Raw genomic sequence first — 11,094 nt, 5'->3', positions numbered from 1 at the left:
AGAGGTTAGTGTCCAAACACGCCACCAACGGGGACCACAGAACCGCGTCTCTGGGACATTCTTCATTCAAATGCCACAGTGGGGTTTTATGCAATCATTACTCATTCTGAGGACTATTCCAACATATACACACAAAAATAAACAGTGCAAAGGTTGTTGTTGTTTTTTTTTTTTAAAGATGTCATTGAATTAAAACTAGGAAATATAGGGTTCCTTTTCTCAGAACAGGAAAGAGTGTGGATGTTAAAGGTAAAGAAAATGTTATGTAACCTTAGCTGATCAATGCCTCGAATCTCTTTATGTCCCAATTTGCTTACCTACAATGTGTGGCAGTAGAATTTCATCCTATCATCTTACCCAGGGTCCTCCTTCTTGCTTAGCTTCTTCAGGTGTACAGCTTTTAGTATGTTTACGTTTTTATATGTCTAATACCCTGAATGGACCTGATAGGCTAGGGTCAGATGGAAAGTGAGAAGGACCTCTCCTATCAGAGGACTAGCGGAGAGGTATGGGAGTGGATAAGGGAGGGAGGTTAGGATTGGGAGGGGATGAGGGATGGGTCTATAGCTGGGATACAGAATGAATAAACTTTAATTAATAAAGAAACTAACTAAATATTATAAATAAGATTTAATCACAAGGATTAAATAAAGACCACTCTGGAAAAGTAACTGTTGTTATTGTTTCTCTCATTTGTTCTCACATTTGTATTATATTTTCAACTTGTTAGAGGATTTCCAGATCCTAACCGTTGCAAGTGTAACAGAAGTAAAATACCTAAAAAGGAAGAGAGGCGATTTAAGAAATTAAAGTTGATTCCATCTCTGACCTCAGAGGCACCTAAAATGAAAAGCTCAGACCGCGCCAGGTGCTGCTGGCTCTGTCCAGCAGGGGACGCTGCAGGCGGCGGAGACAGAGATGCGACCGGAAGTCAGGCTGGCAGCCACGGACACATTCGCCGACTCCTCCTCCTTCCGCTGGTGGTCCAGGAAGGCGCTCGGTTCGGGAGGTTCGCTCGTCTGCTGTTGCCATGCCGCTGGAAAATCTAGAGGAGGAGGGTCTGCCCAAGAACCCCGACCTGCGCATCGCGCAGCTGCGCTTTCTGCTTAGCCTGCCCGAGCACCGCGGGGATGCGGCGGTGCGCGAGGAGCTGATGGCGGCCGTCCGGGAAAACAGTGAGGCCCGCAAGCGCCGAGTCAGCGGCCTAGGCCGGGCGGTCCGGGTGCCTGACTGGGCGTCTCCCATGGGGGCTTTCTGGGGAACCTTAGGGGGTCCTCCTGGAGCCGAGAGGGGCTTGCCTCGGTGGGACCTTCCCCGCCGCGGGCTTGTCTGTCCCAGCAAAGGCTCCGCGGCTTTTGTGTTGACAGCATGCCTGTCAGTGTCTCGCTCCCTACCTAGGGAGATTTGGGTTCTCTAGCGGTACATGTCGAGTATGTGTCAGAGGACTCCTTTGGAACGGGAGCAAACGGGAGATCAGCTCTGCTAAGATTGGTTCTCAAGCAGGCCTCCCACCCTTAGAACCTTAGCGCTGTTTTCCAAGGCCCACGGTTGGTAGGCGCCTGCTGACTGACATCTGGGGGGCGGAGGGGAGGGCGGAGGGCTAACGAGCAGACCCCAACAAGCGGCCTCACGGTGCGTGATTTATGGCTTTTAGATATGGCCCCTTATTATGAAGCCTTGTGTAAATCCCTCGACTGGCAGATGGACATGGATCTCCTCAGTAAAATGAAGAAGGCAAATGAAGAAGAGTTGAAACGCTTGGATGATGAGTTAGAGGACGCAGAGAAGAATCTGGGAGAAAGTGAAATTCGAGATGCAATGATGGCAAAAGCAGAGTACCTCTGTCTGATAGGTGACAAGGTCAGTGGAGACACTCCTCTCTGGATAGGTGATAGGGTCACTGGAAACACTCCTCTCTGGATTGGCGACAGGGTCAGTGGAGATGCTCCCTCCTTTCAGGAGGTACAGACTGATGTTGGGGATTAGTGCAAATGGGTATTATCTCATTGAGTAAATGAATTAGTTTAAAGTAGAAAGATAATCGTGTTTACCTGTACTGAATCGGCAGTACAAAAGTAGTAAATGCATGATGACGTTTCAGTACCTCATTCCGTGCTTCACAGTAGCCAGGTGTGTGTTAGTCACCATTTCTGTGTTAATAATAAGTGCACATGGAGCTAGAGATGGCTCAGTGGTTCCAGAGTGCATGCTGCTGGTCATCTTGGAGAGGACCTGCCGTTGAGTTCTCAGTGCCCACATCAAGAGGCTCAAAATTCCAGCTCCAAGGTATCTGATGCCTCTAGCCTCCAAGGACACCTGGACTCATGTGCGTATACCCCAGACACACATACACATACTTGAAAATAATAAAATGAATCTTCAGAACAAAACAAGGGCACAACCAGAGGTTTTGCTCACTCTGTTTTACAACATTGGGGTCATTCTCAGTAGTTCACTTATTTGGTTGGAAAGCATTTGTTGTACTTTTTAAAAGGTTTATAGTAGGGAGCTGAAGTGATGGCTCAGGGGTTGCAAGCATTGGTTGAGTCCCAGCATCCGTATGAGAGCTTATAGCCTTCCTTAATTCGAGTTCTAGGGGATTCAACTCCCTCCTCCGACCTCCGCTGGCACCCACCGGGCAAGCACATGGTGCGCAGACATTCATAGACACGGACAAGCAGTACACTCAGTCATAAAATCAATCTGAAAAGATATACACTAGTAATATTTACCATTCAAATGAAGTTGTTTGGCATTTCTTTACCCTATTTCTTGAGAGAGAGCTGCCTCATTGTGTAGTTATGCATGTGTGTGTGCATGTCTTTTAGAAATGAGTAGTGAACACTTTTTTATGTGTTTGAGATCCCTTTGTGCTCCATGAGTCCTCATCTTCCTTTCATTTGAGAGAACTCTTTATTAACACTGTTCACTGCTGCCTAATCTACCGTCTGAGTAGGTTATCTGCTCAGCTCTTACAGGACACATATTGTTTCAGCTGCTTTGGCTTTAATCAGCTGGAAAAGCTGATTTTTAACATTGATGTGGTGAAAATGTGTTCATATGTCTCCATCTGTTATGCTAGTGTTTCTTTTTTCCTTTTTTTGTTTTTTTATTTTGAGGCAGGGTTTCTCTGTACAGCCCTAGCTGTCTTGGAACTAGCTCTGTAGACAAGGCTAGCTTCAAACTCTCAGATCCACCTGCCTCTGTCTCGTGAATGCTGGGATTTAAAGGCATGCCCATCACTAGTGTAAGTTAGTGTTTCTTCAGGATGCTGATTAGTCCATGAATGAACATGAAACGGAACATTTATTTTTCTATGTATGGCTAGTTATTCTACATAATTCTAATGTTGGATTCATTCTTCAGTATTTAGATGTAGGATGACATGGTTTTAATATTTAAAAATAGTGTGAGCTCTCCAGTCAGCTTGCTTGGGCTATACTTCTAGCCTGAGTAGTCAGACCTAATGCTGATTAAATATAGAGGCAAAGAGTTTAGAACCTGCTAGCCCAAAGAAAGGGCGTAAACAATTGAATTTTAATTTAAAACATTCTTTTTAATTTTACATTTATTACTTCGTCATTCTAAAAACTTGGAAATATAGAAAAAAAAAACAAAAAGTAGTACAATTTGATTTAAGAGTTTCATGTCACTGGTTATTAAAAATTTTTGAGTGATCCTGCTGATTTACAAGAACAGATAAAAATCACATGTTTACCCGTGTTATTTTTCAGAGCATGACTGGGATCACAGGTGTACGCCACCTCATCTGGCTCTCATTATCCTTTTAGTGTGATCTCATGGTTACCTTTGTTTTTGGTACAAGGTGGCATAAACTCACCTGCTATTTTAAGTTCACTCTGTAAACTTGCAGTCATCTGTTTATCCCCAAATCCTTGGTTCCTTAGTGAGGAATAGTATTGCATACCCAGGTCTGGGTACTAGGGACACACACTGCTGTTCAGACAGTCCCTTTTATACATTTATGAAGTGTGACTAATTGTGAAACAGACTTAGCCAGTCATGCTCCGAAAAACACCAAGTATAAACATGTGATTTTTATCTGTGTTCTTGTAAATCAGCAAGATCATGTCAAATTTTAATAATTAGTGACATGAGTGAGCTTATTTAGAAATAGTGTAGTTGCTATGGCAGAAACACATTATATATATGTTTTCAGAGTGAAATATACCCTGGGGCGATGTCCACTCTTTCTTTAGCTGAAGGAACCCCCTTGCTTCTCATCCCAAGTACAGCAATGACCCTTTCACCACTATCTTATTTTAGGTCTACTTTCTATTTCCCCAACAACTCTTTTAGGAAAATTTAGGAAGATGATGGCTTTGCTAAATTGTGTGCTTTTCTCCCCTTTGGTCTTGAATTTGACAGGAGGGAGCTCTGACTGCCTTTCGCAAGACATATGATAAGACTGTGGCCCTGGGTCACCGACTAGATATTGTATTCTATCTCTTAAGGATCGGCCTCTTTTATATGGATAATGACCTCATCACTCGGAACACAGAAAAGGCCAAAAGGTACATGTAGCTCTGGAGGTTAGGGGCTGCATTAGAAGTTGGTAAGCCCACGTTTCCCCATTTTGTTTGTTTGTTTGTTTGTTTTAAGAATTAGCATTCTGTGTTTCTTTTGTGTTATTTGCTAGCCTAATAGAAGAAGGCGGAGACTGGGACAGGCGAAACAGGCTGAAAGTGTACCAAGGTCTATATTGCGTGGCTATCCGTGACTTCAAACAGGCAGCAGAGCTCTTTCTCGATACAGTTTCTACATTTACGTCCTATGAGCTCATGGATTACAAGACGTTTGTGACTTATACTGTTTACGTCAGTATGATTGCCTTAGAAAGACCAGATCTCAGGGAAAAGGTAGGGTGAAACTTTTTCTTTTTTTTCTTATCAGTTACATTTTATTAACTCTGTATCCCAGCCGTGTCCCCCTCCCTCATGCCCTCCCAATCCCACCCTCCCTTCCTCATCTCCACCATGCCCCTTTCCAAGTCCACTGATGGGGGAGACCTCCTCCCCATTCATCTGATCCTGTTTTATCAGGTATCTTCAGGACTGGCTGCAAAGCCCTCCTCTGTGGCCTAACAGGGTGAAACTTTTAATACCCCTTTCAAGATTATTTCATGCTTTCCTAATTTAAAAACACAAAAATCATTAAAGTGTTTGGTTCTTTATTGTTAATTTGTTTTAATGCCCAGGTCATTAAAGGAGCAGAGATTCTTGAAGTGTTACACAGTCTTCCGGCAGTTCGGCAGTATCTGTTTTCTCTCTATGAATGTCGTTACTCAGTTTTCTTCCAGTCATTAGGTAAGGATTGTTTTTGTCTTCATCTTCTGACCCTGTGGGTAAATAAGCACAGCTGGATCTTCACATGTAAGAGATGCACTGGCTTGAGAACTTCAGGTCTTTATTTATTTTCTGCCTGTTTTGCTTAGAGGAAGCTCAGCAAACTTCATTTTTTTTTTTTTTTTAATATATAAACCCAAGTGGAAGAATGATGTGCCTGTGTTTGATGCATATATGTAGAAGAAGACTGTTTTTAGGGGTTGCTTCCCTTCTATCATGTGGGTCCTGGGGGATTGAACTGGGGGTCATTAGGCTTGGTGGTAGATGTCTTTACCTGAGCTATCTCATTGGCCTGATATGTTTTGTTTCGTTTTTAAAAGCGGCATTTAAACCAATAGAAAAAGAGTGTATGACAAAGAGCTATGTGTTAGCAAAGCCTAAAACTATTTGTTGTCTGCCCTTGAATGTGGGAGTTTGTCTGACCTGAGGTTTAGTCTTAAGGAATAAAGCAAATATGAGCAGATAGTTTAGTACTAGGTATAAGGTGAAGGATGTAGGGAATTCTGAGTTCGTTTTGACCAAGATTAACTAAATCGTCACTGCATTCAAGGACTTTTTTTTTTTTTTTAATGTAATAGTTAAGTCTGTGGATTGAAAACATAATCTGTGGGAAATGCTTGTGTTCCTTCACAACTTGTTTACAGAGCCCAGTGGATACCAATTTGCTCCTTTCAGGGAGTGGACTGTGCTCCCTCCTGGCCATTTGGTTTGCTGCTGGTGACTAAGTTACTAAGATGCTGGAAGGTATCCTTCTCTAATGATTCCCCCTCTTACTAAGGAGCCTAACACGCCCTGATGTGTATGCTCCTGGATATGCTACAGGTTCAAAGGTTATTTGCTTGAGGAGATCTCTGTGGAGAACAGGATGACAAGTGCTGCTGTTTCTGTAGGAAGTGTGTTCTCTTCCTTGTGAAATTAATAGCTTGGCTAGCTTCTGAGTGTTAGATATTCAGCTTTTCTCGCTCACCCCATTTTTACTATCAGTCTTTTATTCAAATAGCTCTGGGTGAAAGATTTTAGATTTAATAAATTGTACACTTCCCAAAGTACTTTAAATGCACATGACAATAGATTTCTTATTTTTTATTGGCTCTCAAGAGCCACATAAGGCTTGTTGGGTTTTGTGAGATTTATTCTCTAAGTATTCATAGACCAATGTGTTTAAAACACTTCCGCTGAAATGGGGAGTAGAATCCTCTGCCAGGTACTGTGTGTTTTTTTTTTTTTTTTCTCCTAGAAATTTAGTATAAACAAAAGTGAAAAGCATTGTTATCTCTCCCAAACCATACACCTTTATTTACATAATCCTTTCAGGTACTTAATTTAACAATTAGAAGTTAGATATATACTAGACAACTTTCTCACAGGGTCCTGTAATGCACTAACTTGGTGTTGTCAAATTTTTCTCTTCAGCCAATAGTCGTTACCAAGTTTCTGGATCTCATTCATAAAACACTGCATATTGTGGGCACCTTTCGTACACTGCTCTCCAGCTTGCTTTTCTCTTCATAGTGTGAAGAAGCTTTTCATGTTACTGATCAATAACATGGTCAGTGGGTGGTTGCAGCCAAGCGGTTATAAGGCTTGCATGGACTGAGTATATGGTGTTCAACATGTGAAATTCCTCACACCTTCCAGATGGTGAAGGGCTCCCCAAGTGCCCCATGTCCCTGAGGTTCTGGTCTACTAGTAGACAATCTGCATATTCCACGCAACCTGTAAACCCATTCTGTTTGTAGACAGCACTGCTGTCCCACTCACTTCTTAAGAAATTGAGTTTTGCATAAAAGTATACCTTGACCCCTAGAAACATTGTGCCAGTTTATGTGCATATTATTTATGCTTTTCATTTTACAGTACTTGAAAGCATCCATATCCACATTTTAGTAAAACTTTAGGCAGTTCGAGAAGAAAAAGGGAATTTTACTGGTCATATGTACTTTATTGTTAGTGTGAGTGTACACACCATCTTTCTTAGTAGCCTGCTCCCTTTCATCCTTTCTTACTGTTCACTGGACATCCTTCATCTTTCAGTACTTCTGATCTCTTTGACTTTCCCTTTGTTAGGCTTCTTGGTGACTGACTGCTTTTGGTTGTCCATGCCTTTTCTCTCTCATCTTTAAGGAAATATATCTGGATGGCTGTGCACCTCAGATTCCTAGTTCTAGTCCTAAACCTGTATCAAATCCTAGGCCCATGCCTGGCACTTCCTTGATATCTTTGCTAGTCTGATGAGCAGCTCCAACTTGAACCATGTCACAGTATGTTTGAACCTCCTTCTTCATCCTCATTATTTAAAAAAAAAAAAAAAAAAAAAAAAAAAAAAAAAAAAAAAAAAAAAAAATTAACTGCCAAACAGAATACCCCAAATTGTTGTTTTTCCTTGGATTTTTGACTTATACTAAATTCTCTTGTTCGCCTTGTTTCTACCCCCTTACATTTTGCAGTCTTTCTTTTTATTTCTGAACTTAGAAATTGAGTACTGAACTTGGGACTGTACTTACTAACAGTGCTAAAAATGCTCTTTGGTTAGCCAGTTTCTCAGTCCATTGGCCCAGGGAGGGCTTCCCAGTCAGGCTGCCACTGCCATTTTCTTTTCAGAACTTACTGATTTTGCATCATGGTTAACCACAGCAGAAGTATATCCTATTTAATAAGATAATTTACATTCCTGTGGATTGCTCATTAATATCCTGTACACGTTACTCAATTTTGTTACTAACTTACGTGTATTGATAAACAAACCTTGGAGTTTATAACTGTCCTCAAACTTTATATTTTTTATAATAGGTTTCATTACTCTTTATTGCTTGTTTTGTGACTTTATTGTAGCGGTCGTGGAACAGGAAATGAAGAAGGATTGGCTTTTTGCACCTCATTACCGATACTACGTAAGAGAAATGAGAATTCATGCGTACAGCCAGCTGCTGGAATCATATAGGTCATTAACCCTTGGCTATATGGCAGAAGCATTTGGTGTGGGTGTGGAATTCATTGACCAGTAAGTTTAACAAATTTATGCATCTAAACTGCCTGCTACATTTTCTGAATTTACACTGCTTCCCTCAGTTTTAAGTAAGAAAAATTCTTAAGTGTTACTTTAACAGTAGCATCTGTTCTTGTCTGCCTTCCTCGGGATACGGTTTTCAGTGAGATGAGAAAAGCAAGGCATGGAAAGTGCTTTACTTGAGTAATGGCACAGTTCCATCAGGGCTGCAGAGGACCACGTTGCACTGCTCAGAGTGCTGCCCAGATCACGTTCTATATTTTATAGTTGGTGGTATTTCCTCTGATAATGTTGGAGTTAAAATTTTCTTCAGGTTGGTGAGAAAATGTGGGACTGAATATTGAATTACTGACTGAACAAATGCTGAGCTGTTGATGATTGGTGCTGTGTGTCTTCATGTGCTTTCATTCAAGTTAACAATGCAGGAGTGTATAGAGCATAGTAGGAACTGTCTGCCTTAGATATGGCGTGCCTGAAGAGGTAAAGTTTGCTTTGGCATGAGAAATGTCAGCCATGTAAAAATCTCCATTTGCAGAAAAAGAAAAAACAGCTTAAAGATGGGCACACCTTAAATTCTGGCAGGAATTAAAAAGCTAAATTCCAACATGACTGTACTGTAGTTGAGGTATAGCAGTTGACTTGAGACCTTACAGTTTATAGTGTAGAGCTTGGATTTTGAATTTATGTGCTATGGGATATCACTGAAGGGTTTTCAACATGAGAGTAACATGGTTACATCATGTGTTTTAAATAGTGAGGGAACCTAGATAACATGTGGACTGTTCAGCAGCACACAGACAGTTTTACTGTGGTAAATGTTGATGATTTGTTCACAGTCCAGAATGGAAAATGATGGCTAAAATTAAGTTGCTTTTCATTTAACCTGATCATTTGCTTATGTGGCATGTATTTTTTCATTATAAAAAAAGATTCAAAGAAATTCTAAATTGTACAATGATGTTTTGTACACTTTCTGAACACATCACTTCCAGGCAAGTTTGAGACATCAACAGGTGTCCCTAAGATCTTTCTAGTACTTGTTTCGTGGATTGCTTTAGGGTAACATTTACCTTCACTGAAATGTATAGACCATAAATAACTCCAGCCCCTATTGAGGAAGTCATTCATTTTAGCTTTCCAAATGACCCTTTACAGCATAGAAGAGCAGTATCCCATGTTTTCCTTTAGTTTTACTTCTGAATTAATCTGCTCTGAAGCCCAGCTGTGATTGCCATTAAACGTTGTGTCAGGCAGGTTTCTCTTGTGCTGGCGGAATGAGTGGCTGGTGAAAGTTTCATGAGCCCAAGGACTAGACCTGCTTTCTTGTTTGACTTTGCAACTAAACTGTGGGTCAGTTCTGTAGCTAGGGCTGGCACAGACCTGCGGCAATCACCCTGCCGCAGCATACTGAAAACTGAGGTTACAGTTGCTGTTCCTTTAGTTTCTTGGAGCCTTCACTAGGACTAAGGGGCAGTGCAAAATGACCTGGGTGCTTACAGGTGATGAACTGAAGTGACTGTGGCTTTAAGAGCTGCTGTAGTGGTTTCTAAGTCATGTGGAGAAGTGGAGTCAAAGCAGGTTTTGTTTTTCATTTGTGTTCTGGGACAGCATAAGGAAATGAAGGGAGGACACTCGACAGGGTTGGAAAAGAAACAGGGTGCTTTTGCAGTACAGATGGTTGTTGCTTCGAGAGCTGGAGTTTGTTGATTCTAGAAGTTTATTCCTGCCTCAGGTTTTCCTCTGAGCACTTATTAACTATACTTGTGGTATTCTGATAACTTCTAGGGCCAAGGTCATTCTAGTAGATGACTTGGGAAAAATGGTATCTTACCTGGAAGATAGTGCTATTTTTTGAGTGTTTTCTGGAACTAACAGAGTATTGTTTCCTTTTTTCCAAATCAGGGAACTGTCCAGGTTCATTGCTGCTGGCAGACTACACTGCAAAATTGATAAAGTAAATGAAATAGTAGAAACCAACAGGTATTCTTATTAGCCATCATTTGTTATTGTTGAAAATGGGGAAGTTGGGGTGCTTCTATATTCAAATAGGTCAGCTCTTGTCATGGAGTCCTGTGGCTGCTAAATAATTCATTTCTTCCCTTTATTTATAGGCCTGATAGCAAGAACTGGCAGTACCAAGAAACCATCAAGAAAGGAGACTTGCTGCTAAACCGGGTTCAGAAATTATCTAGAGTAATTAACATGTAAAACCACTTAAGAAATGTTTTCCCTTACAGATGTTACTTGAAGCTTTCCTAACTTTCTTCACTGTGTGCCCACTTCAACAGCATCAAATAAATATGCCATTGTTCTATTTAATTTTTTTTCTTAAACATAGATATCATTAAGTACTGGGTCCAGTAATGCCACATGAATTATTAATGAAAACTGTTGTCTTTTGCCTATCTGTGTGGTCTATAATGTGAAGGTTCTAGTCAGACTTGGTCACTGGGATTCTGCTTATTAGTAAGTGAGGGAGGGGTCACAAGCCCATTATCTCTTGGTTTTAGAGCATAGGATTACTGGTACTGTAAACTACAACTCAACAGTTTAATATGAAAAGAAGATTAATAGTAAATTTTTCTCGCAGTCTTGTAAAACAACAACAAAAACCATGTTGCCCCTCTCTAGGAAGCTGGCATGAACTAGATTCTAGAATATGACTTAACACAGATCCTCAAAATCCTGTAGAAAAAGCAGCAAAATGAGTATTGATTTTGA

General features: G+C 41.0%; 1 protein-coding gene across 1 annotated transcript; it reads left to right on the top strand.

The window, feature by feature from the left end:
- The first annotated feature begins 965 nt into the window (after nt 1–965).
- On the top strand, nt 966–10,687 carry Psmd6 (proteasome 26S subunit, non-ATPase 6). The gene is made up of 8 exons (XM_055599155.1): nt 966–1,175; nt 1,655–1,860; nt 4,390–4,535; nt 4,661–4,880; nt 5,219–5,327; nt 8,199–8,367; nt 10,276–10,353; nt 10,485–10,687. The coding sequence occupies exons 1-8, from the start codon at nt 1,031–1,033 to the stop codon at nt 10,579–10,581; spliced, it is 1,170 nt and encodes a 389-aa protein (XP_055455130.1). The 5' UTR covers nt 966–1,030; the 3' UTR covers nt 10,582–10,687.
- Nucleotides 10,688–11,094: the final 407 nt, after the last annotated feature.

The sequence above is a fragment of the Psammomys obesus genome, unplaced genomic scaffold (assembly GCF_907164565.1).
Source record: "Psammomys obesus unplaced genomic scaffold, mPsaObe1.curated_primary_1811, whole genome shotgun sequence".
NCBI lineage: Eukaryota > Metazoa > Chordata > Mammalia > Rodentia > Muridae > Psammomys > Psammomys obesus.
Note: the sequence above shows the minus strand (reverse complement) of the source record. Positions and strands in the feature narration are given on the sequence as shown.